Source organism: Enhydra lutris, unplaced genomic scaffold, assembly GCF_002288905.1.
Source record: "Enhydra lutris kenyoni isolate GAN:26980312 unplaced genomic scaffold, ASM228890v2 scaffoldscaffold16, whole genome shotgun sequence".
NCBI lineage: Eukaryota > Metazoa > Chordata > Mammalia > Carnivora > Mustelidae > Enhydra > Enhydra lutris.
This window is the reverse complement of record NW_019154100.1, coordinates 33,784,272-33,803,315: the sequence shown is the minus strand read 5'-3', so window position 1 is coordinate 33,803,315 and position 19,044 is coordinate 33,784,272. Positions and strand designations below refer to the sequence as shown.

Here is a 19,044-nt window from a genome sequence, read left to right as displayed (position 1 = left end):
GTTTATATTGGTATATACATTAACAAATTGTTGTGCTATATTCATTTTTAAATACTTTTTTTTTTACTTTTATACTAGATTTCAGTGATTTACATGGCACTATTACAGCAGTACAGTGTTAATAATTTGACTGTATAATTAACTTTATGGTGAGTTTTATACTTTCATAGGTGTTCAGATTACTCTTAACATTCTTTCATTTCAGCATGAATAACTCCCTTTAGCATTTCTTGTAAGGCAGGTCTAGTGGTAATGAAGTCCCTCAGCTTTTGTTTGTCTGAGAGTTATTCTTTCACTTCATTTGAAGGGCAGCTTTGCTGGTTGAAGTATTCTTAATTGGCAGATCCTTTAATTTCAGCATTTTGAATATATCATCCCATCCTCTCTTGACCTGCAAGGATTCTGCTGAGAAATCCACTAACAGCCTTATGGGGGTTCCCTTATATGAGATAATTTGCTGCTTTGACAATTCATCGTCTTTGGTTTTTATAGTTTCATTATAATGTATCTAGTGAATTTGGGAGATTAAATTTGTATTGGTGACTATGAAGCCTCATGTACTTGATATACATATCTGTCTCCAGATTTGGCAAAATTTCAACTGATCTTTAAATAAGATTTCTGCCCTTTTTCACTCTCTTCTCTCTTAGGCTGCCATAATGTAAATATTGTTTCTCCTGATGGCATTTCATAATTCACATAAGCATTCTTCTCTCTTTTTCATTCTTTTTTCCTTTTCTCTTCTTACTGGATAATTTCAGTTTATCAGTCTTCAAGTTCCCAGATTCATTCTTCTGCTTGATCAGGTCTCCTGTTGATGTTGTAAATTGCATTTTTCATTTTCATTCATTGCATTCTTTACTTCTAGAATTTTTTTTAGTTCTTTTTTTTATAACTTCTAGTTCGCAGTTAAACTTGTTTTGTTCATGACTTGTTTTCCTGATTTTATTGTGTTGTCTACATTCTCTGTAGTTCACTCATCTTTCTTAAAACAATTATTTTAAATTCTTTGGCAATTCACAGATCTCTACTTCTGTGGGGTCAGTTACTGGAAAATGATTGTGTTCCTTTGGTTGTGTCAGGCTTCCTTGTTTTTTCATGTTTCTTATAGCCTTTCATTGATGTCTTCATATTTGATGGAGGAATCACTTCTTTCTGACTTTAAGGACTGGTTTTGGAGAGGAAAGACATTCACTTGCAGGTGGGTGTAAGGAGCCAGCTGGGTAAGGTGTGCTGTTTCCATTCCTGGGGAAGGCTCAGCAGTGTAGTGTCTGTGCAACTGAGTTTAGCATCAATGAGGATTGCATGGGTCCTCAACCCAAGGATTGGTGGGTGCATTTTTATTTGAAAAACACCTTTACTTTGCCCACATTAAGTTGATGGTTTGGTGAATAGATACTTCTGGTTTCGTTTTTTTATTTAAAGCATTTTGTAGATAATTATTGGATGCCATGGTGGTTCAGTTAGTTAAGCATCTGACTTGAGCTCAGGTCATGATCCCAAGGTCCTGGGATCGAGTCCCATGTCTGGCTCCCTTCTCTGTAGGGAGTCTGTTTCTCCCTCTGCCCCTCCTCCCACTCATTCTCTCAATCTCTCTCTCTCTCTAATAAATAAATAAAATGTTTAAAAATTCTATAGACAATTTTTTTCTAGCATTGAGCATTACCAATGAGAAATTTTATATAAAGTTTTGCTCTCTGGAAATTTATGGAGTTTGAGATATGAATGTACATATGTATACATGAGTGTATGTATTTTACATGTTTATTAGTTCATGGGACATTTTAATCTGAACATTCACAACATCCTTTACCTCAGAGAATTGTCGGCTCTCTTAATCTTTTGCTTTAGCCTCTCTTTTTCGAACATCTGTTATTGCTCTTCATCAATTTATATCATCTGTATGTTTGCAGATTTCATTGTACGTTCATATTTTAGATTAGCTACTAGATTTATTTGCATCAGCAATTATTGTCAGGGCCTGTCCTCCCTTGCACACAGCCGCTCACCGCAGGATCCTGTTGTGACCAGTAGATTTCAGGACAGGTGGGAAGCCCCCTACCCACCCCCTCTACCAGGCAAGTCAGGGCCAAGCTGCAACAGAGGCAGAGTGATTTGGTGATGGCACAGCTCTCCTGACAGGCCACCCCCTGACCAGCCTTTAAAAACAAACAAACAAACAAACAAACACCCTCTGGATCTGTGTGTGCCCTTGAACTTCCTTACCTCTTAGTGTCTTACTTGAGCTGCATTACTTTTCTCTCCAACCCCAAAATCCATAATAGAAGAAAACCTCTGCATGTAAAACCAGAGTCTTCCACTTTCTCAATGGAGCAACTAAACAGGCAGTCCATACCCCTGGTACGAGTGTAACACACAAGCTAAGAGGGGAACAACAACATCAACACCATTCAGACTGTGTTCACTTCACAGTGCCCAGAGCTCAATAGGTTCTTTAGACATAAATTTTTGTAGAACTAAAAATATTTATATGCTTTATCCAGTAAGTTTTCTTCTGGAAGTTTATTCTGAAGAAACACTCAAGGTTGCTCAGAGTTTTATGTACATGGTTGAATATTTAATAGAAATTATTTTTCTTTAAATCTTTCTAGAGGTATAGTCTCCAGCAATCAGTAAAATCTATTTTATCTTAACCAAAGCATGACTTTTTTAATATACCTTACATAGGATGACTATAAATCATGCCTTTCAAATTTTTATAATTTTTAGTGATATTGTCTAATTTTTATTTACTGAGTAGAGAGAATCAAATTTCTTAAACTTAAGAACAAATAAATTAAGTTTGTATTTATGTAATCATAATGGACATTCAGTAAATAGAGAATGTTTTTTATTCCAGAAAACAGCTCCTTGAACATGGTGAGGTAAAGCTTTCATTTTAATCTTTGCTATATTTGTGTATTAAATTCTAGTTCAAGGATAATTCACAAAGGTTTTGCCTTGCTGCCAATGCACTGTCAGCTGTGGTTCAGTGGTTCAGCATTGGTAATAAATGTTGATCCTTCCCCTGTGTTCTTTTGCTTTTTTGAATAGTAGTAAGGATTTCTGAAAAATGGAAGGCTTATTTATGACCATGGAACATAATTAAATTGCTTTTATTTTTTCATTCACTCTTTTATTCATTCAACAATAAAAGCATTAATTCCTAACCCACTGAGCTAGTCAGCTTCAGCCCATCAGGGCAGACATCCGAGGCCCTGTGACTGGTGGCCTTTGGCCACACCCAGACTTGATGTGCAGTCAGTTACAATCTTGGAGTGTTATGGGATACAGAAGATGGTATAGAGTGTTGCTGCCCTCAGATATGCACAATTTTTCCACAGAGACATGAAACAAATAAGACAACACATTATATGATGCCAAATTATTTTGTGGCATATGAAGAGAAAGCTCATAAGGGTAGAAATACGATTTCCTAAGAAATAACGCTTTGAGTCTTAAAAGAAAGGCTAAATATAGGAGACAGGACAACTGAATTTGGACTTAATAAAAACAGTCTATAATGATAACAAATGTTTTTAATAGTTACTATGTGCCATGTACTGTGCTGTTTTAATTCTCATAATATTATTCCCATTCTGCAAATAAGAAAATTCTTAATTAGACGAAAGTAGCTGTTAACAGAGACAAACACTAATATTTCAATGACTTAACTCAGTGAAGTTTGATTCTTTGTTCACATAAAGTTAAAACCAGGAGTTCCTGGTTAGTGGGTGACCCCCCAACCCAGCAAGCAGTGATTGAGGAACCCAGATGCCTTCCAGTTATAGCTTGGCTATCTGCGGTGTGCTTGTCTGCATCACATCAGCAAAGGAGAAAGAACAGGGAAGACTTTGCCCTGGAGGGCTGATGTCCTTGTCTACATGAAGGCAGCAAAGGAGAAAGAACAGGGAAGATCCTGCTTTGGAGATTTTGTGATGTCTGGGCCTGGAAATGGAAATGTGGACTTCCTGTCCTCAGCTGGACCTCAGGCACATGGCCACACTTGTCGGCAGGGAGCTGGGAAATGGAGACTAGCTACATGTCTAAGAAGAAAAGCAAAGCAGTCTGGCCACAGAATAGAGACCTACAGAAATTAAATAGTTTTCCTCAGGTCTGCCTCTAATTCATAATAAAGCTTGCATTTCAGCACTGGCAGTCCACTTCCAGTGCCTTCGAAGTAGTAGTCAATACTTACTGCCTCCTATAGGCAGGGCATTTGTGGAAGGGATTTACATATAGTTATAATTTCATTCACACAACAACCCATTGAGGTAAGTACAGTTGTTTTGTGTGTTGTACAGGTGAAAGAAAACTATGGCATGGAGAAGTTGAGTAACTTAGGGTCACAAAGCTGAAGGGATCTAGGGACCTTAGCTCTGTGGAACCAAGGCCTTTGAACCTAGGGCATGTAGCAGCAGAGTCCGTGCTGTTAATCATTCAACACATGCTACGGCCTAACGTGAACTGTGTTTACGCAAATCAGTTGTGTCACATTGCCCAGTTTTACCTAGCAGGGCACATACATACTTTATATTCAGTGGGTATTCAAAACCCACTGCTTTTATTTATTTTTTTAAACCCACTGCCTTTTAAAAACACAGTGTTCCTTAATTTTCTGCCCTCTTTTCTCACATTAATTTTATTTTCTTATTCTCTTTTATTTCTCCATTTATCCTTATTTTGCCCATTTTAATTTTTCTTCTGTTCTGTGTTCTAATCAGTTTAATCTTTTTTATGTGTCTGTTAGGCACCAGGTCCCTGCTTTTGTAGAATTTAATGTGTAGTTTAGGAAGACAGGCAATGTGAACAGATAATGACATGTGCCTTGATAAAGGAAATAGGTAGAAAAATAGTGCAGAAAAAGTGATTACATCTGTGTGAAGAAGATGGGGTAGTTAGGGACAGATTTTTTTTTATTGATGTTAGAGGACTTTACCAAGGTCAGAGCATATACATGTACAAAGGAGGCGTAAGGTAACATGGTATGTTAAGCATTACAGGCAAATCAGAATTGCTGATGCATAGAAAAGAAGTGATACATGTTCAGACTATGGTGACTTCATATGCAAAGAAGGTAGACTCTATCCTGGACTTTGTTGTTAATAAGAAATGGTATAATCAGATCTAATTGTAAATATTTTTGTTCAGCTGTCAGTCAAAAGGATGGCTTTTTAAAAGGTAATCAGAATTTGGGGGAAGAATTACTTCTTTTGAAAAATAGATTGAGTGATATATGTTGGGGGTCTGTACCCTTCCATGTTCTCAGATTAATAGAACTATGTGGTTGAATAGTTTACTGGAAAGGAAGCATAGTGTAATGGTTAAACACCCAGACTCGAGAGTTGGCTGGCCCCAGATCCCTCTTCTTCCATTTACTGGCTGTGTGATCATAGCCAAGTTACATTACATCTTTTTGGGAACAACCAGAGCAACAACAGTAACAACAATATTTATCCCACATGGTGGCTATAGGATTAAATGAGTTATATGTAAGATACTTAAAATGATGCCTAGTGTTAAGCCCTGTGTAAAGGCCCACTTTTAAATTTGTGTGCTTTCTGGACCGAGACCTCAGGGGCTCCAACTAATACTCTGCCTCTGTTAACTGTGCCAGTGAAGGGTATTTCTACCATGTTCTCAAGGCATCTTCACAACTGTTGTGGGAGGTAGGTTTGACAGGGTCAGTCTGCCATTTGGACTGACTTTCTACACTTTGTTTTCTTTGTGCTTGGGAGCTGCCACCTCACACTCTACCCAGTCACACTCCCTTATTCCAGGGATGGGGAGTGAACAGTTTCCTGAGCTGCTCTTCTTTCCTTGCTTCTGGCCTCTAAAAGATGTTGTGAGGATTTTCCTAGTAATTTTTATGTGGAGAGGTACTAACAAATTGACAGTAGGTTACATACAGTACAGAATTTTGGACTGTGCTTTTTAACTGTAGCCTTCTGTCTTCTACTTGGTAGGTTAAAAAGAAAACTGTGTGATAGAATAGGAGATAAATTAACTATGGCAAGAGAGCTCCTAGAAAGTCAGTTGTAGCTTGTGAGTGGAAGAGAGTTTAGAGCATGTGGATAACAATAGAAGACAAATATGAGTGGTGCTATTTAGAGTGCTTGTTCTATGTCATTCCCCCACAAAAAAACGTTGTGCAGGGAAGATAAGGAAATGGTGAAGATCTTTCAGGTCTCCATATGCAGACAGAGTCCCTTCAGCTTTTAGGTGATAAAGGAAAGTCAAGAAGAGTTACTACTTTAGATTTAATTCTGATCATATGAGAAGTTGGTGCTAAGGTAGAAGTGATGGGAAAAATAATAGAGTACAAGTGATGGGATTTCGAAGAGACAATGACAGTCTCATCCTGTGACTCAGAATAACCAAAGGAAGGCATATTGGGAGAAGTCAGATGTACACTTGCATAAATTAGACCACACCTATTGTAGCCTAACATTTTAACAGAACATGGGCAATCTGTACCATGTTCAGAGCAAGACAACCAGAATTATGACACCATAGAGCTAATGATTCCAAGTTTCTGAACATTAAACTTAAAAATAGAAAGCTTTCTAAGGGTAAAGGTGGGATTAGTGCAAAGTCATGAGTACAGTATTTGAATAATAGAGAACTGCTATGTGCAAATAGGTTAGACTAATTTTGTGCAGTTGCAGAGGTGTGGAAATTATAGGGAGACATTGATTCAGTTTCAGAAAATATTTTCTAACATTTACAGCCATCCATAATTATAATAGGCACTCCTATGCATATTCCTTTTCAGGAATTAGTGAAGCACCAGTTCATAGATTGACAGAAGAGATCTCTGTTTCGGATACAGGGTTAAATAAGATGACCCATGTAATCTACCAATCTGTGATTTAATGGTCCTAAACAAAAAGACCTATTTGGGTGTGAAGTGTGTTAATGTCTTCTGTTCCTTCCACAACATGGCCCTAACTGTGTCCAAAGAGGAGTTTGAGGAAAAATGAAGGATTGACTTTGAAATAAATCTTCCACATTCTGACTTTGGATTCAAAAATAATGAAAAAATTAACAAATTCCATTTTTAAACATCTTTACTTAAAAAGGAAAAAAACACAGCTTTGCATTTTGTTTTAAACATAAGTTATATATTTCTAATCTAAAATAACATGTTTAAAAAGTAAAATTCAGAAAAATCACCATTCAGAAGTAACCTCTATTTGTAGGTACATATTTTTGTAGCCATCTCCATCCCTCCCACCCCAGCCATGCATGTATATATACAGATAGATGATTTTCACAAAATTAATCTTTTGTGTATATAATTAAACACATTGAAAATTTTCCATGCTATTAGATAATCTGCTAACACATAATCTTTTAATGGCTATAGACATGTGGGAAATGTGGTAATTTACTTATTCCTCTATAATGGTCACATAGTTTTTTTTTCTGTTTTTGCCACTAAAAATTCACTTAAGTGATCCTCTTTGTACAGTATTTTTGGTCTTGACTATTCCCTTAAATTAGAATGGAAATTTAAGTCAAAGGGGTTGGCTCTTTTGTAACATCTTGATAAATAATGCTAAATGTACAAATTACATCAGTGTATGTTTCAAGGACTCTTCTCTAACACTCAGTATTTAATAGTTGTCCATTTTATAGGTGAAAATACCTTATTATTGTCAATGTTTAATTTGTTGAATATTAGCAAATTCGAACATAAATATTTATTAACACTTGACTGGGTTGCATAGTCTATTTTTCTAGTGAAGAACTGGCTGATATTTTATGAGTATGTCTGTTAGAAAAATTTTGTCTGAAATCTTTGCTCAGTGGAACCCCATCTTAATAAAATGAGTGTTCTCCTAATCAGTACAAATATTTATATATATGATTCCATTACTTTAAAAATAATCTAGCTTGTGTTTTGTTCTGATTTTTGTTGCTGGCTGAGTGACATGCAAACTTGTGAAGCATTCAATATTTGTATGTCTCTGTGGCTCACTTCCTCACCTTGCATGTGTGCTGTTCAAATGCCACCTCTTTAGTGAGGCCCTCCCTGATTGTCCTCCTTGGAATTACAACTGCTCCAGCTCGTGGCCTCACACCACACTCAGTGTACTCCCAGCCTTCTTCTCCTGTTCCACTTTCTTCACTTTCTAAGAGACTATAATGGATTCATTTACTTGCGATGACTATTTCTATCTCTACTTAGTGAATGTTCTAAAATGTAAGTCTCACAAGGTCAGACTTTGCTCACTGTTATTTTGTTCACGGTTGTATCCATAGCCTCCAGAACAGTACGTGGCATTTAGTACACATTTGCTAAATCTTTGTTGAATGAATGAATAAATATTACCAGACTTACTATTAAATTAAAAGATCCTTGTCCTAATGAATGATAATAGTTTTAATATATATGTATTAATTTAAAAATATATAAAGTGAAGTATCATTTCGTTTTGTTTTTACAGCTGATTTTTCACACATTGCAACTGTTAGCCTTCACTGTCCTTGCCATTTTAATCATGAGGCTGAAGTTGTTTTTAACACCTCACATGTGTGTTATGGCTTCCTTGATATGTTCTCGACGGGTAAGGTATTCATTTTGGTGCCACTACACTATAGTAACTGTATGTGTTACTGCTGGTGAGGTTTCCATAGTTATTTTAGATGTCCGTTAGACATTATTACAGGTATTTTACAGGATTTAGTTCCAGGATGTTTCACATTTTTGTGATTTGCTAATCTTAATCCTTGGTAGTAAATCAGTACTAGAAGGATGAGGTGTGTTTCTTTCTTTATTCTTTTGAGGATAAAGAAAGTTCCATTTTTATTAGGCCCTATAATTCCAAAATATATACTATTTTTAAACAATAGATGACCATCGTTCTGTATATTATTAGTGCATTGATAATCTCAAATGACAACCCACCTTGGTTTAGTAGCAAGGTGAGAGTTTATTATTGGCCCTATAGCACACTTCATATAAGAATTAAAAATAAATGGTTTCTTTCATTTCAGCTCTTTGGCTGGCTTTTTTGCAGAGTTCGTTTTGAGAATGTTATCTTTGGCATCCTAACAGTGATGTCAATACAAGGTTGTGCAAACCTGCATAATCAATGGAGCATAATAGGAGAATTTAATAATTTACCTCAGGAGGAACTGATACAATGGATCAAATATAATACCAGACCAGGTATGTAGCTCTTTAGTTCTATGTAAAGCTAGTATACAGACATGTAGAAACAGACACACAAGAGTCATGAATTGACTCACAGATTTTAAGCATGCTAATTGTAGTGTCCACCAGTCAAACCTTTTCAAAAAACAATTTTGTGCCCTCTTTAGATGCCTCCTAGATAACTGCCAAGAATTTTAATTAACATGAGGAATTAATGATTGTTCATAGATATGTACTATAATGCTTTAGATCATTATCATATTTTAACCCTAACAATGACAAGTAAATTTTCAATAACAAAATTTCACACCCTGTCAACAGACATTGGAGAAGATACTTTTGACTGTGGGGAGGTCAACAGTGCCCTTTATATCACTTCAGTCAGTGCTGACTCTCTCTTCCAACCCTGTAAAACCATTTGCGCACAGAAGAGTTAAAATCTCATATACTCCATTTTCTTCACTAAATAATTTCAAAAAGACTCCAAAATATTTTTAGCTTACTTTTTTTCCTATCTTTATAGGAAAAAATCACCTCAAGCAGACATATTTCAATTTTTAAAAAACCTTTCCAGAGAATAAGTGTATTCTACAGTATTTTCTATAAGTAATCCATGATCTTGTCCAAGACTATTTCATATTTATCTCACCAACAAGAATTAAGACTTTGCAGAGTATTTCTGCCCCTCTCTCTGCCATAGGTGGTTTCTCTTCAGTGATTTCAGCTGTTGCTGGACAGACTCCCCTACTTTTTTTCTGATAACTATGTCCCTGGGCTTTGGGATCCTCTAACTCACATTTTCGCAGCCTTGGCACTATTGACATTAGAGACTGGCCTGTGCATTGAAGAATATTTTGCAGCATACCTTTCCTCAACCCACAAGTTGCCCACAATACCTCTCTCCCCACAGTGTGCCAATCAAAAATGTCTCCAGAAATATATATCCCTAGAAAATAAAATCACATCTGGTTGAGAACCACTGCTCTAGCCTAAGAACTTTCCATCATTAATTATTGAATCTTGTGATAATAAATATACATTTCTACATTGATTGACTTATATATCTTCAAATTTAAGTCATACGTAAAGATACTCGAAGTTACATTTAGAATATTTAGTTAGATTTGCAAGTAAACATTCAGCTATTTACAGTAGATCTGAATAATATGCCTTGTTAGTGATTTTATTATATTGATTAAAAATGTTAACCTTCAAAATTATTTAATAATTTATTATATAGAATTGTCAGGAGGTAAGTAAACATTTTTGTCTTCCAAGAAACTACAGTTCACAGTTTCACCTTAAAACATATAGCATGAGACTTGCCTTTTGTAACAGTCTCTCAGTTCTTGGCATTTTAAATTATTGGAACAAGTATAAAGTTTTGTAATTCTTTCTGGTCCTATGTGTTTTTGTAGCATTATCTTTTACACTGAGCTTGAACATGGTAGGAAGTTGTAGTAAAGTGCCTGAGTGTGGGCTCTGGTTCCACCTAGGTGTATAGACTTGACAAGTCAATTATCTTCATTGGTTCTCAGTTTTCTAATTTACAAAATAAGAATAACATAGAACCCACTTCATAAATTTCTACAAATTAAGTTGTTTAATCCTAGTAAACTTATTTAACACAGTTCCTGGCACAGAGATAACAAAGTTGGCTATTATTATAGCAGACAATATTGAGCAAAGAAAAAGAATAATGCCAATAGTTATTATTTAAATGTATTTCATGTTTCTTAATTTGAGTTCAAATATTATAGATAAGTACTGATCTTTGGTGTTCTTTAAAATATGTCATTAGGGAAAATGTCCTTGTTTTTCAGATGCTGTTTTTGCAGGTGCCATGCCTACAATGGCCAGTGTCAAGCTGTCTACCCTGCACCCCATTGTGAATCACCCACATTACGAGGATGCAGACTTGAGGTTGGCAACTGATTGAATGTTTTAACCAGACATGCTAATTTTTCTCAAAATGAAAATATCATGTATTTATGACTAACCTGTATGTTATTCTATTTGTTCCAGTAGAACTGCTAAGTACTACTACTAGGAGATGGGATGGTTCTAACCCATGGCCATAGTTTGCCAGCCCCTGCTCTGAACCCCACAAGCTCCTCTGCCTGATTTAAGAAACCATTCTCTATTTTACCAATGGCCTACAACTAACCTTTTCTAATAGAAAAGTACATGAAATTTGCTATATTACATGCTTTTATGAAAATTTAGGGTGTTTTTGGTTAGCTAGTTATGAAACTCTCAATTATCTTAATCTTTTAGTCATTGTCAACGTAATCTTTTCCTGTTAATGCATCTTTGGCCTATTTTTACAGTTGACATTTTAAATCATTTAAAGTTTGATGTCTGGTTTTGGACATTGTACATCCTGTATGCTTGAAATTTTGAGAAATGTCCAATGCTGGGTGGGCAGATTGGTAACTGGGTGATGGACATTAAGGAAGGCACATGATGTACTGAGCACTGGGTGTTATATGCAACAGATGAATAACTGAAAGCTACATCTGAAACTGATGATACACTCTATGTTAACTCATTGAACTTCAGTAAGTTAAAAAAGAAATATCCAATGCATAAATGGTAATTATTCAGGATTTCATAAAAACTCCTATTTGGGGGCCAAATTATCTGTTGTACCATATTTTGGTGACTGATCCTGTTTGTCAAGCTTCCTCACTGCTACACTAGATGCCCTCTGTCTAAATGTATGATTTGCTACATTTCAACTTCAATTCATATGCTTTGCAGATAATTTCAGTAGGTGAAATTATCTACCAAAATCTGTTTTCTGTTGACCTCTATTCGAATGTATTCCGTGAGCAGATTAATTACTTTATGCATATGCAAAGCAAATTTATATCCTGAACTCTGTAGTCTCTAAGCCACTTGATGTTTGTTCTGGTAAAAACTAACAAGCAGTACCTACAAAATTCAAACCACTGTAAGTTTTAGCATATGCAAAATAAAAGCAGGAAAGTAGAAACTGCTATCCAAAAATAATCTGTGCTGTTCCCCAAACAGTTCATGCTGCTTGAGGTCATATATATGAGTGTTCCACCCAGTGAGTGTTGAGATTTTCATTTACTAGCAAAATTGTTTCAGTCCATTCTATTCTAACTTATTAAAAAATATTTAATTGTGTTTTGAATGTAAAGGGCTCGGACAAAAATAGTTTATTCCACATATAGTCGAAAATCTGCAAAAGAAGTGAGAGATAAATTGTTGGAGTTACATGTGAATTATTACATTTTAGAAGAGGCATGGTGTGTTGTGAGAACTAAGTGAGTATGAGCCCTACGTTGTATGGTATGGAATATCTTTAAGCAACAACCGTTTTACCTTATTACAGTAGTTGTGATTCTTTAAGATGGGATGGGGAGGGAGACAAACTTACGTAAAAGACTCTCAATCTCAGGAAACAAACTGAGGGTTGCTGGAGGGGTGGCTGAATGATGAGCAATGGGGAGGTTATGTGCTATGGTGAGTGCTGTGAATTGTGTAAAACTGATGATTCACAGACACCTGTACCCCTGAAATAAATAATACATTATATGTTAATTTTAAAAATACTGAAAAAAAGAATTTTTATTCTAAATTAATTCTATTAAAGTACTATCCTGGTATTTTATTTAAAATTGTTTCATGTAGGAAAATAAATATCATTTCAGTAGAATCTAATTTTAAGAAACTATAGAGTATCTTAGCTTCCTGATTTTTTTATTTTAACATCTTAAGTGTTGCTTTCCTTCATAGTTTTTCAAATTTTTATGATAGTTTTTATTAGAATTATGAAATACATATTTGAGTTTACAGTAGTGTGAGACATTAGCATTCTTTTACTACAACTGGATAACATTGAATTTATAAGACCTATAAGAAAAGTTTTCAATAACTCAAGAAGATATAGTAAGTAAAACATTCCTAAGTATAATTTTTAACTTCTGAATTTTCAATTTCTAAAAGTCACAAAATTCTAAAATGGTTAACAGATATCTTGAGGCCTTTCTTTTAGATTCCTTGACTTAAGAGGTCCTTAGCTGTATTAAGTCTAACATTAAGAATTTTCATTTCTCATATGGATAATTGGGCATTAGACTATAAAACATTTTGGAAAAGTGAAGTTCATAAGTTTTAGTGGCTAATTTTAATACCTAATATATCTAGGAAGAAAGGACATCGTGTAAAAGAAGAAGCTGGAACATCATAATGTTGATGCATGTGCACATCACATTAATTTAAAATTTAATACGACAACATAGACTTCAAAACAAAGCATATTACCACAAAAAGATGGACATTTTATAATGAAGAAAGGATTAACTCATCAAAAATTCTAAAATGTGTATATCTAAACAGAACTTCAGAGCTCTATTTTAATTAAAATTAAATTTAAAATGTATAGAATATAAAGAAAAATAAGCAAATTTTCAATGATAGTTGGAAATGTTAACTTTCCTTTCATTACTGAGAGAATTAGATAAAAAGAGTGTAAGGATTAAAAGATAGAAACATAAAACAGTATCAAATAATCTGACCTAATTACTTTTATAGAACAGTATAGGAAAATACATTCTGCAGAATACACATTCTTTTAAAGGGCACATGGAGTTTTCACCAAGGGAAAACATATGCTGGGCCACAAAAATGGCTTCAGTATGTTTAAAAGATTTGAAATCATAGAGAATTAAATTAAAAATTAATAATTAGAAATCTACTAAATAAGATATTTGCAAATGACAGTACAGACAAAAGGTTGATATCCAGGATCTATAAAGAACTCCTCAAACTCAACACACACAAAACAGACAATCATATCAAAAAATGGGCAGAAGATATGAACAGACACTTCTCCAATGAAGACATACAAATGGCTATCAGACACATGAAAAAATGTTCATCATCACTAGCCATCAGGGAGATTCAAATTAAAACCACATTGAGATACCACCTTACACCAGTTAGAATGGCCAAAATTAGCAAGACAGGAAACAACATGTGTTGGAGAGGATGTGGAGAAAGGGGAACCCTCTTACACTGTTGGTGGGAATGCAAGTTGGTGCAGCCACTTTGGAGAACAGTGTGGAGATTCCTCAAGAAATTAAAAATAGAGCTCTAATTGACCCTGCAATGGCACTACTGGGTATTTACCCCAAAGATACAGATGTAGTGAAAAGAAGGGCCATCTGTACCCCAATGTTTATAGCAGCAATGGCCACGGTCGCCAAACTGTGGAAAGAACCAAGATGCCCTTCAATGGACGAATGGATAAGGAAGATGTGGTCCATATACACTATGGAGTATTATGCCTCCATCAGAAAGGGTGAATACCCAACTTTTGTAGCAGCATGGACGGGACTAGAAGAGATTATGCTGAGTGAAATAAGTCAAGCAGAGATAGTCAATTATCATATGGTTTCACTTATTTGTGGAGCATAACAAATAGCATGGAGGACAAGGGGAAATGGAGAGGAGAAGGGAGTTGAGGGAAATTGGAAGGGGAGGTGAACCATGAGAGACTATGGACTCTGAAAAACAATCTGAGGGTTTTGAAGGGGCGGGGGGTGGGAGGTTGGGGGAACCAGGTGGTGGGGATTAGAGAGGGCACGGATGGCATAGAGGACGGGGGGTGGGGAAAAAACATGAAAAATTGTTACGCTAAAAAGAAATTTTTTTAAAAAAAAAAAAAGCGGGAACCTAAAAAATCTGAGTGGAGATAGCTGTTGCACAAGATAGGAGATCCAGACAAATTAACTGCCTATCAGAACAGAAACAAAAAACATCATCAGAAAAACAAAACAGATTCCAGACTCACTGCCAGTTGTTTTCTCTAGTGTTCAGTTTCCAACCCAAAATTACCAGACCTGTGAAAAAAAAATTTTTTTTTTATATTTGGAAATCCATTTTTTTTTAAAGATTTTTCAATACTCCAGAAAAAAGTTAGTAGAATCTGATTCAAATAGTTTGAGATGTTGGACTGAGCAGGGAAACACTGCAAAGCTGCTGTTATGATTATATTCAAGGAATTAAGGAAAACATGTTTAAAGAATTGAAGACATGATATCAGTAAGGGACAAGATATGATTCTCAACAGTGAACACCCGCCCCAGAAAAATGGAAACTCTAGAATTGAAAATTATAATAAATGAATGACAATTCTTTAAAAGTTCTCAAGAGATTTGATGTAACAACAGAAAAAAGATCAATGACTTTAGGGTAAGTAAAGAAAAAGTACAATCCAGGGGCGCCTGGGTGGCTCAGTGGGTTAAGCCTCTTCCTTTGGCTCAGGTCATGATCTCAGGGTCCTGGGATCTAGCCCCGATTCGGGCTCTCTGCTCAGCAGGGAGCCTGTTTCCTTCTCTCCCTCTCTGCCTGCTTGTGATCTCTCTCTCTCTGTGAAATGAATAAATAAAATCTTTAAAAAAAAAAATGAAAAAGTACACTCCAAAGAACAGGAATCAAGAAGATTGAAGAAGAATAGCAAAAGCCACAGAGACCTGTGTGTTATTAAATAGTTCAACACGTGGGTAATGTAATACCAGAAAGAATGAAAGAAAAGAAAAATGGGAGGAAAAAAAAATAGCTGAAGAAATCTTGGCCAAAAATTTTTTGTTTGTTGAAAGCCATTAACTTAAAGATCCAATTAAGGTTAACAAATGCAGCTAGGATAAACCCAAGGAAATCTACATCATGGAATATCATAGTCAAACTGGTGAAAAACAAGGAGAAAAGAGAAAATCTTGAAGCAAGAGAAGAATGATATGATAAACATCTGGTTCTTTTCATAAGTAGAAGTCAACTGACATTGAAATGATAATTCAAAATTCAGAAATACAGGATATACTAAAATGTGCTGGAAATGTTAAAAATGTGGATAAATATTAATCACTATATGTATATATATATATATAATCCTTTGAAAATCTTTTAAAACCTTATGACTAGTTAAAACAAAGATAATACCATTATATTTTTGAGTTTATAATGTAAGTCATATATATATGACAGCAATAGCACAAGCAAGGGGAGTAAACAAAAATAAAATGTATGATTTTCTGGAAATAATCCAAGTTTAATGTTAAGTAACTGTGATACATTGAAGATGCCTGTTTCAATATCTAGAGCAACCAGACACACACACAAACACACACACACACAGGCAAAAAAATGCATAAGCCAATGAATGAAATGGATGATATAGTAAAACTTTTTGCTTGACATAAAAGAAAGAGAGACAGACATTAAAAATAAAAAAGATGAAACAAATAGAAAACAAGGAAAAAAAGCCTAAATCAAACAATATCAGTAATCACAAATACGAATGGGGACAAAACACTCTAATCAAAAGACAAAGTTTAGTAGACTGAATACAAAAGCAAAACCCAACTATGTGTCCCCTTGAAGACATGCATTTTAAATACAGATACATGTATCGATGCAAGGAAAAGGAATGGAATTGTTTTGTGAATAACATATGAAAGCTGCAGTGAATATAAATATCTGGAATATTTTAGAGAAGGCCAAGCTATATTGCAGAAAGGAGATCAGTGTTTTCCTGGCTAAGCTGGAGCTAGGGGACCCACTGCAGAAGGGTTCAAGGGAAATTGTTTCAGTGCTAGGAATTTTCTATATTATGATTATGGAAGTGCTCACACACCTATACACAGTTGTCCATATTTATCAAACTTTACTCATAAATGGGTGCATTTTATTGTACATAAATATTTCCTCAATATAGCTGTTAAAAAATAATAGCCAGTTTGGCCTGATTTCTTCCCTTTACTGCCTGCTTCTCATGCAGGGTTATTCCCTAGTGAGAACTAGTATCCCAGTCAGTCCAATTATAAAGCCACCCAAAATAGGAAAGGGTAGAGAAGATCAAATCTGGCCAACAAGAGCTTTCCTTCATTACCTTGGACTATATGTTTTCATGCTGACCTAACTCAGATGAAACTCAAAAATGGGAAATTCATCAGGAATTAGATTAGCTTTCCTTTAATCTGTCTCCTACTACTCATGAGCCTTATGTTTGGATGGTGATACGGCCTAGAAAATATATTTATTTATATTTCATTTTGAAAATAAATTTTTAAATATGTAAATATGAATGTATATTGGACCTTTACTGTTAAGTTTAATAATATGCTTGTTATTTGGTTAAGTGGAACATGAAAATACAACATATTTAATTTCATTTTTATCCTTAAAAGTTGAACTTACATTTTTTGAAATGATGCTTTAAAATCTTTATTAAATAAATTAGTCTCAGGGTGCCTGGGTGGCCCAGTCAGTTAAGCATCTGCCTTCGGCTCAGTTCATGATCCCTGTCCTGGGATGGAGCCCTGTGTCAAGCTCCCTGCTGAGCTTCTCCCTTTCCTCCCCACTCATGCTCTCTCTCCATATCTCTGTCTCTCTCTCAAATAAATAAAATAAAAAAGAGTCTCCAAAAATCTTAGAGCTACTTTATAATTTATATATTTTCCTTGCATATGACTACATTTTTAATATGGATATATATGTGCCTTTTTTTTTTTTTTAGGCCTGGTTGCAGTATGCTGGAAATTTGGGATGTGGAAGACCCTTCCAATACAGCTAATCCTCCCTTATGTAGTGTCTTGCTCAAGGATGGGAGGCCTTACTTCACCACAGTATTTCAGAATAGTATGTACAGAGTATTAAAGGTTAACTGAGAACAAAACCCACCACACTGTGGTGAAAACAAGTGTGTAGAAAACAATGACTTTGCCTTATTTGCATTAATTAAAATCACAAGCTTTAATAAGGGGTCCTTAAAAAGAAGATATTAAAAATTATCTCAGGTTATTTTGATTACCAAAAGGTAAATTATTTCATTGGTTTCCATTGAATGTCAGCCTTTTTAAGCTTGTTATTTAAATGATTAAATCATTTCATACTGCATAAACAAATGTCCATCCTAGAAGTTGTAAAGAAAAAAAGAACAATGACATTTAATAATTTAGAGGTAAATGTCAGTCCTTTTGTACCCAACTAGATGCTTCAGATTTTCTCCAGTACCAGCATGCACCAGCTCAGACTCTTGAAACCACTTACAATAGATTAATGTAGTTCCTGAAATGACACTTCCTTAAAATCCTGATACTAATCACAACTTCTTTACCTCTGTGAGGAAATTTGTGTGTAACCACGTGTCTATTAAGGTTGTTTTTGCTTTTATTAACCCTCGGGAAAGATCTTTACTAGCTTTTAATAGTTTTTTATTATTTCAAGTTAACTATTTTTAAAAACAACTTATTTAGTAACATTTTAAATGTCTTGAAATGTATTTACCCAACCAAATAAGTATTTTCTATTGATTAGTTCCCAGCTGAGGTTCAACAGGTTATTAATCTGTCTTTATAATCCAGTGAATTTTCTTTTAACATTCAAGTAAAATAAAAACTGCTATGGTACAAGACCAAATTTGGGGGTTAAAACATAAGCAGAAAAGAAAATCCAGCTAAATTTATAATTTTTAAGGTCCTAGATCCTGAATGAAGCAAAGGCATTTTTCATCTCCACAGCCCTGTAATTCAGTGGACATAGTCTTTCTGATCACCATCTTTGTAATAACATATTTCTAAATCCTCATTTATTTTTGGTTTTGGATAAGGAAATTGATGTTTTATATATCTCCTCCTCCAATATGAAACCTGTGCAACAGTAATGCTTTGAGAGTGGGAAATAATTGCCTGGAAGATACTGCCGAATGCAAAGATAAACACTCGTTCTCTGCTGGAGAGACAGTAAATATGCCACATCTGTAGTATTTTAATATCTGCTTTAAATTAGTCATCTTGGAGTTTTTGTAATTCCCTTATGTTCTTGGCCCTCTGCATTTGGACTAACAA

The 19,044-nt window shown here is 35.0% G+C and overlaps 1 protein-coding gene across 1 annotated transcript in view; it reads left to right on the top strand.

Moving 5' to 3' along the window:
- The window catches only part of LOC111147366 (probable C-mannosyltransferase DPY19L2), an 85,329-nt gene extending 67,331 nt beyond the window's left edge, over positions 1 to 17,998 (top strand). The window contains exons 17-22 of the mRNA XM_022503370.1: positions 2,861 to 2,885; positions 8,454 to 8,573; positions 9,004 to 9,178; positions 10,987 to 11,086; positions 12,334 to 12,459; positions 17,715 to 17,998. Coding sequence (XP_022359078.1) covers positions 2,861 to 2,885; positions 8,454 to 8,573; positions 9,004 to 9,178; positions 10,987 to 11,086; positions 12,334 to 12,459; positions 17,715 to 17,865 — 697 coding nt within the window. The 3' untranslated portion in view covers positions 17,866 to 17,998. The remainder of the gene's footprint in view (positions 1 to 2,860; positions 2,886 to 8,453; positions 8,574 to 9,003; positions 9,179 to 10,986; positions 11,087 to 12,333; positions 12,460 to 17,714) is intronic.
- Positions 17,999 to 19,044: the final 1,046 nt, after the last annotated feature.